At 49.0% G+C, this 17,686-nt stretch overlaps 1 protein-coding gene across 6 annotated transcripts in view; it reads right to left on the bottom strand.

The window, feature by feature from the left end:
• The window catches only part of ZFHX3 (zinc finger homeobox 3), a 235,537-nt gene that overhangs the window by 81,218 nt on the left and 136,633 nt on the right, over positions 1 to 17,686 (bottom strand). For all 6 annotated transcript variants that reach the window (XR_012126691.1, XM_073226009.1, XM_073226006.1 and 3 more), the window contains one exon: positions 12,070 to 12,301. Coding sequence is in view for 5 of the 6 variants with exons in the window: in XM_073226009.1 (XP_073082110.1) it covers positions 12,070 to 12,301 (232 nt within the window). In the remaining variant the exon portion in view is untranslated. The remainder of the gene's footprint in view (positions 1 to 12,069; positions 12,302 to 17,686) is intronic.

Genomic DNA, 17,686 nt, shown 5'->3' with positions numbered 1-17,686 from the left:
TGGTCAAATCCGGAAGAAAGCAAATGGGAACCATAGCTTGCCGCGGCTCTTCAAATCCACCCCACTTCACCCCAGGCCAAGGAAACAAACAAAAAAGGCTGCCGCCTATGGACAGATTTTTAAAAATAAATGAAATTGGTCCTCACACACGGTAGCCAGGTGTGGCTAAAACATTCTTCCTGAGTGTCTGTGATATATACCAACATCTTTCCCTCTAGGGGTCTGCCAACATGAGCCTGACAATCCTGAGGGGACACAGACCCTGAGCAGGGGGGGAGGGCCCCTAAACAGTTCTTGGAAAAAGAATCACTGCTTCCCAATTAGCCGTGTAATACTGCCTTAGAGAGGGACTAGAAGTCTGCCTGTCTGCGCCGCACCCAATGGAAACACACGCACCCCAGTCTACGCTCCGATTACAGCAAAGGCCAGAGAAAACAGGACAGACGACACAAATCTCCCTGGTCTTATGTGTTCTAAGGAAGTCTTCGGATCTGCCTGGGGTCTGGGCACATGTCTGTGGAGAATAAAATGGCTGCTGAATTAGATCAGGCTTGTCAGTCAAAGGCTGGCTAGACACGCAAACCAGAGCTGGGCCATAAGCCCTTCCCACGTGAGATAATGACCTCTGGACACGCAGAGCCAGCGACACAAGGAGAACAAAGGCGTCAGGTCACTGAGCTTGTTTTGAATTACAAAAGCAAATAGTGAAATGGAATTCTTGTCCTGGGAACGCACCTCTCGATCCCCTACACTGAGAAGTGTGCAGTTGAAGTGGACGGGACCAGGAAGATGAAAGGTTCTTCCCAGGCTTTAGGCGCCTGAACTCGGGCCCCGACCACAGCTGGTTCTCATTCTTTGTGTTTGGTACCAGTTTATGGTGTCGTAGAGACGACACATCCTCAAGTCTGAAGGACAGACAACCTTCCTGTGCTTCACACTTAGGCAATGAATCATCAGGAAAAGATTTGTTTTCTGTTTTCTGTTTTAAAACCCTGCTGACCCCTGGGCTAAAGCAGAGAACTCCCAAGTGCTATTCTGATCCCAGGGTGTGGCTTCCACAGTTCAGGGGCAGAGGAACCGGGCTTTCATCTTGCCCACAAGGATCCTGCAGAGACTGCACACTGCCAGGAGGGCCTCCTTTACTTGGGGGGTGATGGGGAGGGAGACAACTGGCATCTGAACTAGCATGGGCGTGTTCAACGCGTTGGGACAACCTGTGCTCCACTGAACACGTAGAGACCTGAACTTGGAAGTCACACTAGCACCGCCCTTGCTCAGACCTTCCCAGCGACTTCCCATCTTGATGGGTGCAGAATTCAAATCCCCCCATGGCTTGCCAGGACCCCAAGGATCAGGCAGCTAGAACCCCTCTCCCAGCACACTGTCTCCTTGCCAGCACCCTGCCCACCTGTTTGCTCCTCCAGCCAGCCCAGGGGCTATGCTCGTGCTGGGCCCTCTGCCGGGCCTGCTCCCGCTCACTGTCCTTGCACTTGGCCTCTGTCCCCTCTCCACAGAGACTGTTGCTCCACCATCTTAACCCACCCTGCCTGCCTCTATTTTTACAGCCACCTTGCACACCTGACCTGCTCTATTTATTTATTTGCTGTCTGTGTCCCGACTCGAGAGAAAAGGCCAGACTGTGTTCTCTTCCTGCCAGCGTATCTCCAGAGCCTAGAGTGGCGCCTGGCCACACGAGGGACGCGACCATGTTTGCGGGGTTAAAAGAGCTCCCTTCCGGACCAAATGAGTCACATCTTCCCAGCCCTGGTTCTTCTCTCAAAGCAAGAAGTCAAATTTTGTCTTTTCCCTACTTAGGCCTTATCTTTACCTTTTCACTTCCACACTCTTCAGTATGTGCCCATCCTTCCTGTACCTTATCTTCGGACCCTTTTTCAAAAATCATGGCCCCCGTTTTTATTTTGTTCTGATTGTTATGCTTATACAGGCTCTCGATGTTGCTTTGTTAACAATTCAAGACCCATCAGCTCAAATTCCAGCAAACGTCCACTATAAAAGCCCTGTTGTTTCCATTAAAATGCCCGGGTGGACACCAGTCTGCACGGTGAGCGGCCAGGCCACAGCCTCATCACATACGTGTCTCACAAGTCCAGTGCTGCCAATGGGCCCCAAACCACTCAGGTAAAGGCCCCTGCCTGAGCCGACGCAGTGAGCGCTCCCTGTCCACTCTACGGGGTTCCTCCGTGCCTCTGGAATTGACTCATACCAGAAAAGCACAAAATGGCTTTGAATGTTAGGAAAACCACACACGCCATTTCCACTTCTCAGAGGGGACCAGGGCTTGCGCTCTGAGGTACACAGGGTCACAGCTAACCGCAGCCCCTTTCCCCGCCTCAGTTTTTTGGGTTTCTTCATTTCTATCCTGAGAGAATCCAGCAATGGATCACAGTCCTTTCAGGCATGAAGAACCCCGTCCCTGGGGCAAAGCACCATTTGCCCCTTGGATGGGTTAGTCAGCACACAGCAAGTTGGTGACAGAGGGAGAAGAGAGCTGCCCTGAGCTCTACTCCGAGTCCCAGTTTTGCTGCTGTGTTGGGTAGCCCTGGCCGAGAGAACTTCCTGCAGGGGAGGCAATGTCCTCTATCTGCCCTGGATGGCAGCCACTAGTCCCACTGAGCACGGGCCAGAATGGTGGGAACCTGGAAACGTGAGACACCTCCGCCTGGCGGTGAAGGCTGAGCGCACCTCTGCTTGATGCTCCTGCAGTAAAGGAAGGCCCTCACGGAGGTCGGCCCTGAAGCCTGCATCCCAGGTTCACATCTGGGCAAGACCAGGGTTGGGATGAGGATGTATCTGCCCTACTGTGTGCTCTAAATGAAACTTACTAAGGGTGAAAACTTCCACACTGGGACCCTCATATAATGTCCAGTCTGGAGAGTTCTACACAAGGGGAGGTAAAACCAAGGAGTAACAAGTCCTTTAGGGGCATTCAGCAACCCAAACCCAGGACAGAGGCCCAGCCCATTTCCACCAGAGAATTCTACACCCTAACAGGTCACGGAATGTGCCTGCCGACGCTCTGGGGGCACTCACCCCAACCAGAGCAAAAACACGAGGGCTACCAAGCGCCACCCACAAATCCAGTGAGCCCTGCATGTCCCTGAAAGCACCGGTGGGCAAAAGAAAGGCGACACGGTTTCTACGAACCCTCACACACTGCAGCCAGCTGGCACACCCTCAGCAAGGGGGGGCTGTGTAGCTGCACTGCTGTCCCAGCAGTCCAGGTCCCCAGGCACAAGAATGGGGTGTGTGCCGATCCCCCGGGTTTCCCAGTAGGAGGTCTGAGTGGAGGCTGCGTCCGGACAGGCGAGAAAAATTCCAGGTTAAGGGGACTCAGTGGAGCAGCGCTCTGACCCCATTCCTGTCCTAACACGTTTCCCTGGACACTCTGCCTTCCTTTGGAGTCCCCTTCCAGGTAGTCCGCTTCTTTCTTCAAAGCCAAGGCCCTCCTTGAGGACTGAGAGCGGGAAGCCCAGGAGGGACGCTGGGGAGGGCCAGGCTTTGAAGAAAGGAGTGGGAAAGAAAGCGTTTCCTGGCAACAGTGTAGGCAGGCCACGTCCAGGGGTCCCCCACCTGCCTTCAGCCCCCACATCCAAAAGGACCATGGAAAAGAATCAAGAAACTGGCCTTACATGTCGTGTCGGGAAGCCCATGTTGTGGACTGAATTACGTCCCCCAGAGAGCCTTCGCGGAAGCCCTAATCCCCATTTCCTCAGATGCAAGTGTGTTTGGAGACAGGCCTTTAAAGAGGTGATTAAGTTAAAAGGAAGCCCTGAGGGTGGGCGCTAATCCACTCTGACCAGCCCAGTGAGAACAGGAGAAAGCAGCCATCTATGAGCCCAGGAGGGAGGCCTCAGGAGAAACGGGACCGGCCAGCACCTAGATCTTGGGACTTCCAGCCTCCAGAACCAGTGAGAAAACAAATTTTGCTAGTTAAGCTGCTCCGTCTATGGCATTTTGTCTGGTGGCCCTAAGCAAACTAAGGCAGTCCAGAAGGGAACTCGGCCCTGAGCACAGACTTTCAAACCCGTGACACCGGACAGAGGAAGGCACACAGTTTCCTTTTTGACTTCATAAGAAGATGACAGTTTTGGACACAATTTTGAGTTAAGAGAACAGACAGGCCTGTTCCAAGAAAAAAAAAAATCACATACTGTTCAATTTTAAATATTCTAATTAGAGGTCCAGGACCCTTTAAAGGCAACAAATAGCAACTTTTACTAACATATACACAAAAGGTCTCAAGACAGTCTTGAGGTATGACACTATAAAAAGCCTTTAACATCCACTCTGAAAGATTCATCCTTACAAAGTCCTTTCAAATGCCCTCAAAACTGCTAATGGAATAAATGTTTTAGAAAAGAAAGGAGAGAGATGGGGAGGCAATAGAGAATACACCCTATTCAGGGGGACAGAAAGCAGGCGACAGCATAGGCACCTTATTCTTTAGAATGGAAGCCAAACACCGTGCTGGAGAAAGCAGCCCAGACCCAGCCTGGGCCTGCCAGGAATCTCAGGGCTCCCAGCAAGGAACCCCGTGCCAGCCAGCAGTATTTTCCGAACCATTCTATAAATTTGTCCTGTCCAGCGAGGTAGCCAGGAGCCACATGCCACTATTAATAATTTGAAATTTGGCTAGAATGACAGAGAAACTGAATTTAAAATTTTTAGCTGACTTTAAGTTAAACAGACACAGGGGGCTCATGTTCTGGACAGGTAGGCAAAGAATCTGGAGAAGCTTCCTTGTTGTTCTCCAGGGGTCTGGAACCCCAAGAGCCAGGGAACTTTAGATAATGCTATACTTATTTGGAAGGCCACAGAACTTTCCACCTGCTAGTCGATGTTTAAAAAAATTCATGTAGGACTGTAATTCTCATAATTGGGTCACAGTTTGAAGTGGGGTTCCTTAACATCTGTAAGTCTGAGAAGCAGCCTTTGAGCTATTTCTGTAAGTAAAGAGATGTATGTTCTATTTTCCTCCCTGGCCCCCTACCATGGGCAGAAGCCAGTTTAATATAGAACGTAAGTAGCCCAAGAAATGGATTCTTTGCATATTCCTAAAGGCAAACAAGTACAAATCATTATTTCTCATAAAAACACATTTGGGCAACAAAAGAGGGGCTATGTAAAGAGGCTGGGACGAGGGATCTGTACCCAGGACAGGGGGCACTAGCTGGTGACCGCTGTGGCATCATCACAAGGCCTCTCCCTCCTAATAAAACCTGGGCACAGAACTCCAAGCCGCCACCCAGCAGAAACACCCACTCCGGCTAGTGATCCATATTCTCTTGAGGATCAAGTTTCAAACTTTCCAGTTCCTTGAATACCCCTTTCAAAGGTAACTTGGCATAAAGGTTTCACTGAATAATAACTCTGGTGTGGCATGACATTCTGTGTCTCCCTTGGGGATTACTGAGTTTCTGAGCTCCCTGGAAAGCTCATACCCTCAAACAGGAGACCCCCAACACTCACTCCCAACACACAGTCAGTCTCTTTTCATTCCAGTAACTACACCACCAGGTGCCTGTTTCTTTTCTTCTTTTTTGTGGCTGTGTCACTTGGCACCCCTCCGCAGGAGGCAGTGGCCCACTCCAGGTGGCTGCGAAGGCACCCTACCACCTACTCAAGGCAGAGTGTGGAAGACAACCCAGAGGCCCAACCGAGAACGAGGCTAACTGGTCTGGCAGAGGACAGCCGTATGTACAACCCAATGTATCAGGCGATGTATGTTCCAGTTTTATATACTGAAATAAAATGAAAAACCCTGGTGGCTTTGATTATTCTGTAAAAATAAAGCAACTAGTGAATGGCAGGTGGAGGATATGAAAAGGTGAATGAATACAAATCATTTGCAACTCAGGCTAAGGCATCTGGGTCTCAGACAATTTCTAAAAAGTGCCACGACTTGGTGTGGATACTTGTCTGTCCTGGAGGAGACAGACAGGAAGCGGAGTAGGTGGGAGGCAACAGACTCAGGACCCACTGCCTACGAGCTCTTGGTGATGCCATATCCTCTCCGGAGGGACCCTTCCAGACCAGGAGTGTGAGACAGCAGGGCATGTGTCCATCTTCCAAAAGACCAGATCATTAGCATATTCTGCAGAGAGAGCAGCAGAAAGTTTAATTGCCCTTAATTACCTGGTTCAAGAAGGCTTCTAGATAACGGCTCTCAGATTTCTTGCCTGTTATTGACGTAATTTCCCTGACTCTGCCTTCATTATATCCCTTAGAAGCGACAGCCTCCCCAAGACGCCTTTCCGTAACAGATGCTCAAGTCCCAGGGAAGGCTGTACCGTCACTACAAAGGTTTCTTGTATGAAGAGTCAGGTCCTTGGCTTCGACCTGGATCTGGTGCCCAGGCACGGGTGTGTGTCTGGGGCGTGGGGGGAGGGGGAGGAGAGGGCTTGCCAGCACAGACTTAGGGAAGGACTAAGACAAGGAATATGTAATCAGAAGCCATCACAATTACAAATGTAAATGAGCAGGCAATTGGTGCTGACCTTTGTAGATTGTTAGAGGACTAATTAAGGCAAATCAGGAACTCTGTTTCAACAGAAAAACAAGACAGTATATACCCTAAGAACCACTCCTGTCCTCCTCACGTAGATGCAAAACGCAAGAGAATCAGACAGTAATCAAACTATGAATGCTCTCTACTGATAACACAGGAAACTCTCTCCATGAATAAAGGCAACCAAGATCTACTCCTTGGTATATTGTTTGTAATTTTGCTACATCTCTATCTACAACCACTACTAATATCTGAGCTCTTGGAAAGAGTGTGACACTCTCGTAGATTCCACATAAATAGATCCCACCAATGAAACGTCAGAAACGCCAATTACAAACTTGGCTTATTAGAAAGGTTACTTTTTTTAAAAAAGCTCTAAGAAAAACGCTTTTTAAAGAATAGACTAAAACTAAATGTTACTCTGTAAACTGCATTTTTCATTTAACAATATTACATTGTTTCACGTCAATGCACGTCTCTCTTTATCCTTGCATTGTAAAACATCTTTCTAAGAAAGCACACCGAAGGTGACACGCCCTTAAATGGTCCTTATCAAGGAATGTATGTGAAACAGATGAAGTCATATTTTCTCCATTCTTTTATAAGTGCTTAAAATTTCAGTCCCCCCCAGTCTTGATGTGCTTTTATATTTAACCTCTCTGGTTAGAAATACACTATCCCTGTGCTTTCCCCAAGCCCTGCTGACAACACATACACTAAAAAGGAGAAAAGAAAGAATATAGCTGTTTGGTTTTACACAAACAATGCTTCAGAATTAAAAGAACTAGCCGCAATATATTTTAGAGCTATGAGGAAAATTACACTGAAATTGCATATAATTTAGCTATTTACACACACACACACACACACACACACACACACACACACACACACACACACACACACAAGATGCACTTCAGATTTAGAAGGCAGCTTTATGCCAATTCTGAAAACTAAAAACAAAACCAAATGAGAAAGTTGAAAACATTACATCTTCTCATTCTCTTAAGCTGTAGGAGTTAAGCAGAATTCTCTGAAGCTTGGTTAAAAAAAATGATGTCAAATGATGAAAAGCCGGTGACTGTTTCATTACAGGTTGTCACCCAAACCACATTATCACCTGGCAAGCAGCTTCCACCTCCCTGACCCCAGGAAGGCACTACCTTGAGCACCAAAGATGTGTCAGTAAAGGGGGATGCTGTCTCCACTCTGAGCCAAATACTATCATCTTACACTCCGAATGACTGTGCCCTGTATAAACCGAGTCACCGTCCGACTGCCTAGAAGGCCAGGGCTGGTCTATCAACCAGTGTATCTACATCAGGAGCTGTGTCCCCCAACTCATAAAAAGTTTGACATATAGTAGGCACTCAATAAGAACACCTGTGCAAAGTTTGGAGCTCTATGTCTGCATGAAAGAAAGAAGCAGTTAAGCAAGGGCAAGAGAGAAGACAGGAGGAAGAGAAGCAGGCAGGCCAACAGCAGAAACACAAAGGGCCTCTTGTCTTCCCGAAGCCCTGGGCACTGATAACTACACAGTTTCACCCAGGAGCCAAAAATGGCTTTTTAATAAGCAAACAGGGAAGCTGATCCTACACATGACCCACCTCTGAAAGCTTTCCATCTTTTAAGAGCTTCTGGTCAGCTCGGGAGAAGGAAAAGCCTAAGGCTGGCAACGGAGAGCTATACCCCAGTGCGGCAGCCACAGTGGGCTGCCCTCCCTCTACCTGTGTGTGGGGGTGAAAGGAAAAGACCAGATCCCAACAGAGCCAAGAGATGGCTGGGTCGTGTGGAAAACACACTCAAGCTAATAATCCAAAGACCAGGCCACACACAAAAAAACGCTGGGGTAGGGGAAACGTCATCTGATTATTTTCTTTTCTCTGAGCTGTATATTTCCAAGCAACCCATTTTTTTGAATGGGAAGGCCTACCATGTGTGTGTGTGTGTGTGTGTGTTTATGGGTATATATGTATGTGTGTGCCTACTGTGCAAGCAGGAGTGGCAAGCCTAACCACAAAGAACACCACACACGATACATGACTTGACCTGCCCACTGACATCGGGGTAAAGCTTGACCACGAGCAGGACACACAGGGGATGGTGGCCCGATTATTAGCACATCGCCGGCAGCCAGGACTTTTAGCCTTTTGGTGCAGATCAGGACCTAGACGTTCTATATCCGGCCGTGAGACCTGTCAAGGTGGCAGGTGTAAATCCTGGCCATCGTCACAAAGTTGCGAAGGGCAGAGGACACCTTCAGAGTTCCTCCTTCACACCTGCTCGTGAGCTGGAAGGCTACGTGGTGAACTCATCTGCCTGCAAAATACGCTGGCTCATGTTAACAAGTAGCATTTAAAGTGATGATACTTTCGCCATCCCCAGGAGAAAGAACTATTCTAGAGGTCACTTCGCCAGCCTCCACAAGGGAAAGTTTTGACACCTGTGGAAGGTGGTATAAAACAGGGGTATGAGGTCCTGAGCTCCGAGAAGGAAAGGACATCATTTCCAATGGCTTTTGTGTACAATTTTCTGGTATGTGCACAACAGAGGAGGAAAGTAAAGGAGGGAAAGGAAGAGAAGGAAAAGAACACCATCGCTGCCCTAGATGCTGACAAAACACAGTGCCAAGCCCCCCAGGGGGCACGACCATCTGCATGCAGCTGACAGTGAGCAAAGGCCGGGCGCTTGAGGTGCTTGGTCTCCCTGGGGCTCCTGACGCTGCATGGGTGATGTTTCCAGCTGAAGATCAGTGCCCCAATCCTTACATTAGATAAAAGAAAATTGGAAATATAAAGTCTGAAGTTGATGATTTTCAATGTCTTTATTCTACCAGGCCCACAAAGTCCTTTTTCTTGTAGATACTCTTTCAAGAAGTTTGGAAGAGCCCATCCCCACAGGAGGCAGATGTATTCTCAGGTGGGTTTCCTCCCAGGGAGTTCTCAAACAGCACCAAGTTAACTGCTAATGCCATATGAATCTTACCTAATCATTTGCCCCTTTTGTCACTAGTAAAGAGCATAAACTCAGAGTGACTGAGTGGGAGGCGGGGTGTAGGGTTGGGGAGGGAGGAGGGTGGGGAGCAAAATCATGACTCCAGGCCAAAGACAATACAAAAGGATTTTGAAATACAGAAAGGAAGTCTATCCTCTAGACTAGAGTTGCTCATACACTTCAGGGGGAAAGAAAAAAATCCTAATACGCATTAAATGAGAGAAACCCAGAAGGCAATGGTGTAAGAAAGCAATTCCAGAGTGGACTGCATAAATAGAAGTATTACATTATAAAACAGGGAACTGTTTGTTCCAGTCCATAGACTCCGGGTGAAATGGCAGCTGTACACTATTTAGTTTGGGGCACCTCATTAATAAAAAGGGAATTCTGAGTAGAGTTGAAAGAAAGAATTGAGGGGCAAAAGGGACCAGCTTTTAATGGAAGATTAAAACAATGATGTATATACAGAGGTGGCAAAAAAAAGCAACAACAACACAAAAACCCAGCCCTGAAACAAACGGGTCTGCGTATATCGGTAGAGGAAGTAAGATTCCGGTAAAGCGATTCAAGAGCAGGGTGCTGGGGATCGCAGGAGCATGGGGAGTGGGGACCCCTACAGCCAGACTGCCTGACAAAGTCTTCAGGCCCCACTGACCATGTGGGAGCCGGGCCGAGGCCCTCACTCCTGTGCGCACCCCCAAACAGAGGGGCCTGGAGATGAAGCCCTTTGCATTTAACTAAAGAGGCATCTGAAACCACATGGGAAGGGACAGTCTTGCTGCGACCCAGAGATGACAAAAATTACCCTGGACCCTGAAGAAATGACCACGCTACCTGCCGGGTGGAGTGGCCCCCCACCGCCACGCTCCCGTGGGGAGGATGGGTATGCAGATGTGGGGACATCCTGCCTTTCGAGAGCCCGGTTTTGTTCATACGGGGAAAGAGAGCAGAGGAGCAGCCAGGCAGTCCGCAGGGTAAAAGGTGGACAGAGGGGTTTCCTCCAGGAGGAAATGAAGTGACAGGAAAACTGATGTAGCAGGGCCTTCGGAGATTAGGAAATGTCTACTCTGGCAGAGGGTGGCCGTGAATTAATCATAGGTACCTAGAAAACCAGGGAAAATAAAAGTTGTACAAGAAGGTAAATGAAATTATAAAACTCTACATGGCTCAGCTGTGATTAATATTTATAGAGTTAGAATAATGAAAACACTGAATATTAATAGAACCCCCAATTATTATTTAATCATAATGGAGGGTTGAGGGAGGGGAAGACTGAATGTGCAAGGGGATCGGCAGGCAGCAGGGGCAGAGGTTGGGGAGGGCACAGGGTGCGTGAGTGCATGTGTGTGTGTGTGTCTGCCTGTCTCTGAGTTTGTGGATGGGGTGTATGTGAGTGGGTACAGGTACGTGGCTTTGCAGAATGACAAACTGGTGAAATCTCACCTTCCAGAGAAGAAAGCCAATAGATAATATCTAAAACTAAAAAAAAATAAAATAAAATAAAATAAAAAACTGTTAGTAGAAACAATAAGACACATGGAAATTAGTAACGAGAGAAACAACTAAAAGTTCAAAGCCATTGTTCTGGGGGATGAGATGGGGAAAGGTCATGCCATTTTTCACAGGTTGATACAACTTGTTGCCTTTAAAAACTGTAAAAATGCGAAATTTGATAACATTTAGATTGAATATCCCACAGGGCTCAGTGGCTGAGGGCTCGGCAGGTGACGCATAGATGAGGAATGGTCCCTGGTCTCCTGCTTGACCAGGTCACTCAATAACGTGCAATCAGGACGGAGAAGTCTGGAGGGGCGGTGGTGAGCTCGGCGATAGGCAGCAGCACCAATGGCACTTCCAGGGAGCTGTCTGAAGCACATTTGGGAGAGCTGGGGGGGTGGGGGGGGATCAAGCTTGGGGAGGCTGGGAGCTCAGGGCAGGGCTTCACACCCAGGGGACGCCGGCATACGGGGCAGGCTGGGATGGCGAGCCAGAGCCAGGCAGGGAGGACTGGCTAGAGAGGCAGGAAGACACAGGCAAAGCCCGTGCCCCCCTGTCCTCCTCCCAGAGGCCCAGGAAAGGGAGCTTCAGAGGGGACCGGGCAACAATTTCAGAGAGCACAGGAAGAATAAGGCCTCTGGGTGGGGTGGATCCAAGATCAACGTGGCCTGTGAGGCCAGTTTGATGACAGGAGGAGAGGCTATCGGACGCTGGGGCGCAGATTGGAGATGACCAGTCCAGACTGTTCTTCTGAGCACCCTGAGATTGTGTTGTAGAGAGGGGGGCAGGACACAGGACTAAGGGGGAGCTTTGGCTTTATCGTTCCTAAAGAGGCAAGTGACTGTCCTGTGCTTCCAAGTTGAGAGAAAGGGACTGGAAAGCTGAAAAAACAGGAGATGGGGTGGTTTTACCAAGAGGTAGGAAGGGGCGTCCTCAAGAGGAGGAGGAAAGGTATGGAAAGGGGTGACCTGCAAGGCCAGCAGCAGACATGAGGACCGGCTGCACCTCTGAAGCCCTGAGGTCAACCTCCAGGCCCATGAGACACTCACCCGGGTCGGCGGAGGGGCACCTGCGGATGGTGAAGATCTGCCCCAGGTCCTCGTCCTCCTCGGGAAGGCCCTTCTGCAGCCGCTGCAGCTTGCGCAGGCTCTCGCTGCGCTGGTGCTTCATGGAGCGCACGTGCTGGATGAGGTTCAGCTTGGCCTTGGTGGAGTAGCTGCACAGGGCGCAGTGGTAGTAGCAGCCCTCACCCTCCACGCCACTCTCGTGCTGCTGCAGGTGCTGTGGGGGCAGAGGAGAGGGACACGCCTGGGGTAAGCCACTCGAAGCCCTCGGCCACCAGGAGCCCGCCCTGTCCTGTGCAGCCTGGCGCTGGGGTCCTTAGAGGGGGGCTTCGTTTACCCCCGCGCCCTTCTCCAGCAGCAAGCTGACCGTCGCTCCCACGTCCCCCAGACACCCCCTTCCCCTGTGGCTTTTCCCGGGGCTGATAATGATGCGATGGACCGGACCCTCCCAGTGGAACACCAGTTTTCCTGCCACCATATCTAAAGGTCCCTCCTTTCCCTCTCTGAAGTGCCCTGCTTTTATTTAGATCAGGGATTGGCAACTATGGCCTACAGACCAACTTCAACCTGCTGCCTGTTTTTATAAGTCAAGTGTGAATGGAACACAGCCACGCCCATGAGTCAGTGCATTGTCTATGGCTGCTTTCAAAACACCAGAGTTGAACAACTGCAACTGAGATTATGGTCTGCGGAGCCTCAAATATTACTATCCGCCCCTTTACCAAAAGGGTTAGCCAACTCCCGCCTTGGGTGACAGCCTTTATGGTCACCCGACTTACATAGAATCCTAGGTCAGTAACACACAGCCAAAGCTGCTGTCTTTTTCCTAAGAATGGCTTTTTCATAGGAATGACAAGCCAAGTTTTTGTATTTAGAACTACAGTATTAGGAGAACCTAAAACTAGGTTTTCCCCTGAATTAAAAAAATGAGAGGAAGGTAAGTTTCTCCAGACTAGTTCCTTGTCAACATCTCAAGGTCGTTTGGCTTGTTACATCAGGTGGTCAGAACTACACTCTCTGTTGTGTTTCTGTAGAACAGTATTCTGATTGCAGAACAAGGAAGCCCAAGAGCCGGCAGGAAGCAGGCACACAGGACTATAAAGTTCAGGGTGCAAGAACGGGAGAGGTCATAGAAACAGTTACCAGACTTGGGGGTCTAGGAGGAGACTTGAAGATTACCCAAGGACCAAATTCACCTTTTTGTGCCTCTTAGAGAATATAATAAAAGCTCTGGGTTCTTTTTACTAACCAGCTGGGAACTGATAGGCTCCTGGTGTAGAAAAATGAGTCTCCTTTATTTCACATGACCCATTTTAGGGGAAGAGGGAATTTTTCATAAAACAGGGGAAACAAGTCCAAGAAGCTTAAGTGACTGACCCAAGGCTCTTGCACAAGCTTCCTGCTCCTCAGTCCCAAGTCGAATCCTTGCTCCCAGAGTAACCCGGTCCAGTTTTTGGCGTTTGGGGGGCCTCACAGAGAGGATGGGGAGAAGGAAGGTGGGCGGGCTAGTTAATGGGAGAGACAGAACTAGAACCCGAGTCCTTATTCCCCAGCATCCTTCTGGTGGAGGAAATGCAGGTCATGTGTTTCACGTGCTCATGTTATTACCTGTCCTTCCCTCTTTCTCCTCGCTCCTGCCCCCTCCCCCAGTCCCTAGGGAGGACACAATAAATGCCTTGCAAGTGCTTCGCGCTGCCCCTTTCTGACCTGCACTCGGCCCATTCCACACCCACTCCTTGATAACTGTTTCTGATCCTGCCTGGGTACCTTTCCTGTCCAGATTACAATGCGAGACACTGGGAAGGCAGAGCAGTTAGACTCCCTTGCACTTTGGCCAGTATTAAAAATGCCAGAGTGGCCTTCCAGCACTTCCTGTCAGATGACACTCTCTGAGGCTCATGTGCACATGCGCATATCCTTTGTTCACTGAAAATGTATGAAAATTCTAGAAGCATGTTTGCACCTTACTGGAAGAGGAAACACAAATGCACCAACGGAATGTTGTAGAAAAATCATTGTGGGGGAGAGGCTCAGGCTCTCAAACATGGAAACTGGCTCAACTACTAATAAGATTTATTAATAATAAGTCTTATTTTGGGGCCAACTTGCAGATAAGAATGTGAGGGCCTTCAGAGTCACCAACAGAAAACAATCCTTCCTTTCGCCCAAATGGGCAACTGGACACACTCAAGTGCAAAGCTTTGGACCAAAAGAATATCCCCACCAGCAATAGGAAGTTCGAACTTTCCCCACAACCAGAAGGAGTTTGAAGCACCAGTGAACAAAACGTTAAAGACATTACAATGACTGACAATTAAAAGCTACTTTTCTTGAAATAAATTTGAGCTGATTTTTTCATGGTTTATACAGTTTGCCCCCGCTGGCAGAAGGCTCCTTGCAGAGGAGGATGGAATGCACCACAGCCATGTTTTCTAGAGGCTGCAACTCTTGGGAGAAGGAGCATCTGACGTGTTAGATGTAAAAGAAAAGAATGAGCCCGCCCACCTTCCTTCTCCCCATCCTCTCTGTGAGGCCCCCCAAACGCCAAAAACTGGACCGGGTTACTCTGGGAGCAAGGATTCGACTTGGGACTGAGGAGCAGGAAGCTTGTGCAAGAGCCAGGAACTACTGTCTTGGGTCACTATGAGCAAAAGAATTCCATTTATTAAAGTTTCAACAAAAACTGACTGAATAAAAGATAACAGGAGAAACAACCATGGAGGGCAAAGCAGTGTTCCCCTGAGGGATTCTGGAGCTTCCGTAAACGATGAAGTCAGTGCAGGAATTACGAGAGCCTTGCCCCCAAATTCCCATTTCGTTCCCAGGAAATGGATGTCCTCGTAGTGCAGCACTGACTTGTAAACATAAAATTTAACTTGGATGTGAAGGTTCTTTTCCAAACGGCTGGGGTTTCCCATCTCTGAGCCCGAGGAGAGGGTCACACAACTCAAAAGGAGTTGAGATGTCAAATGTCTTTTGTCCTCATGTCCACGGGCTCCTGGGTGATAGGGGCTGCCTGAGTCTGAATCCAAATACACATCAAACTGGGGGCTCCTGCTTACAAATACCTGATATGATGAAGATGTGCCAACACCGCTCTCTACACTTGATCCCATGGTAGTAAACGGCAATCTCTTGTGCCACCAGGAATTCTTTGATCTGTCATTTGAGAGCCATTTTAGAAGGAAAATGGGCACACACATGGCACATGATGGAGTGAAGGGCAGAAGGCAACAAAGTGAACAGAGAGCCACAGCCTCTCCCACCAAGCTGGTCTAGGCAACTCTTAGGGTCTTCTCTTGGAGACCCACACAGAAGCTTACTTCCAAGTTCCAAGCTCACTTTTGCATTCCGAGTTCATGCTCCAAGATGCACACAAACAAATCCAGAATAAACTACTTCTCAGTTGTTAGGAAACACCTGCTTATAAAGGTTGTATCCCAACCCAAACTTCCGTTCACAGCCCATATCTCCTGACATCTCTAACTGCACGTGGCAGGTCCTTTTCTCACCAAGTTTTTGTTAAGTTCTCTCTCCGTTCTCAGGCAGTCCAGCTTGGAGCAAACAGGGACCCAGAGCCAGCAGCAGGGGCCTGACCTCTCACCTTCCCCACACTGTCTGGTCATTTCCCAGGCCGTGAGTGGGTCAATGCCCTGAGCCTGTTGGCAAGACAACCACCCACTCCCAGGTGGCACTGGGCCCGTCCCCAGAATCCCACCCTTGCAACTGCCTAACAAGCAGCAGCAGGAGGCGGTGGGCTGGAGAGGCCCAGGAGGACTCCACCAGGGCAGGCCTGTCAGCCAAGGACACGTTTCCCTGCAGAAGAGAGGAGATGTTTTCATTTGGAGAAGGAGGGAGAATAATTTGTTCCTGACCCAGCTCATTAGAATACCCTCATTGGGGATCTCAATGTATTTAATTGAATTCACTGTAATATATGAAGAATCCACCACGGCACAAATCCCAGTGCAGCACTCAATAAAGGCGCTGACTCCTTTCAGAGTTCCTGTCCTCCTCGCCAGGCAGGAACATTTTCTCCCACGCGAGCCATCAACTCCTCAGCCCCTCGCCCCTCTGCCACAGAGCTCTCCCGGCCTTGGGAAAGGGGACCCAGGTTTTGTTTGCTTTTTCCATTCTTCTCTACTCTGTACTCAGGATTCTTCACTGCTCACCTCTATCAGGTCAGGTGGATGGTTTAAAAAAGAAAACAAAACAGCAAGTTCAAGTGCAGTAAGTGTGCTCCCAGAGATGGCGCTACCCATGGACCCAAAGCTGCCTGCTGAGCCCATCGCACAGGGTTTGGTTTGGGTTCAATTCCAAGTGTCTACAGCACACGAGACTCTATGCAAACACCCACACACATTGGATATGCCTTAGCTTAGGGCCTTGACCTGCGGATGGTTGACAGTGGTGACCTGGAGGACATGCCAGGGGATACGAGAAGGCCAGCCCTTCAGCTTGAACACCACGGTGAGAATATACCAGCTGGGCCAGTGAAGACCCCTGGCTCACTCAACAAGAACTGGCATCTACTCACAAACTGATAATGAGGGAGCAGCTTGACCAACTAGTAAATCAAGAAAGACAGAACCTCCCTAAAGAGAAGGGGCAACAAAGTCCACCCAGACTCACTTGTTTCAACCAGCCTTCCCTACAACCTTGAACGCACCAAAGGGTTTTTCCCCATCTCACCAGCTGGTTTAAAACATGCCTACAAAACACTGGGTTATCCGAACAGCAAACATACACTTGTTCCACTGGAAGGAATTTATGCACTTGGAAACGGGATTTACTTTTTGAAACTCAAAGTTGTACAGTGACCCGTATGAAGGATCAAAGTGTCCAGCTTGACTAGAACAGAAGGCGGAAAAAGAGCTCGACAATTTCCGGGTTCTCCCAATGACCACAGACAGCAGACTGTCCTCACTGTGAGCAATTAGGAAGGGGACTTTCAGCACCATGTGAGCACCCTGGACTGGAAGTGAGTGACCATGGCCTCACTCCCCTTGGTCAGAGACCTTTTCCTGTACCTCCTTCTGAGCTTGCTGGGGCTATTTTCTTTTAAAATGCTTGTCTCATCTTGCTTTAGTGGGAAGGTGACCCTCCTGTGCCCTGACGTGGAAGCATGTCATGCCCCGTATCTTCCTTTCTGGGCCTGGTTCAGGGGAAGAACTCAGCTAAGAAAAGCCCTTGCTGCAACAAGAGGCACCGGCAGATGTGAGCCCAGCACGTAAAGCCAAGTGCAAAAAGCAAATTAATAATTAAAAAAGAAAGGAAAGGAAAGCAGTCAGCCCCAGTTACTTTGCGGGATTCCACCCCATTAATATGTTGCGCTTGTTCGCCGAGGCCAAGACTGGGAGTCAAAGAGACGAAAGAGGACTCTTGTTAGAAAATAATTCATCGTGAAAATCAAAAAAATGTGTTCCTGTTACTTGTTTCCCAGGAAAACTAACCAACTTCTGTCAGAGAACATCGATTTCTATAAATCTGGAGGGGGACCTGGCTCCCTCCTCCCCAATGATAGGAAACTTCTAACATCTGGTCCTTCATGCATGGAATGCAAAATATTGATCAGGTTTTGTCAAAGCCTCCCCTTTAAAGC

Source organism: Manis javanica, chromosome 17 (assembly GCF_040802235.1).
Source record: "Manis javanica isolate MJ-LG chromosome 17, MJ_LKY, whole genome shotgun sequence".
Lineage (NCBI taxonomy): Eukaryota > Metazoa > Chordata > Mammalia > Pholidota > Manidae > Manis > Manis javanica.
The sequence above is the reverse complement of the archived record's forward strand: the minus strand, read 5'-3'. Positions and strand labels throughout refer to the sequence as shown.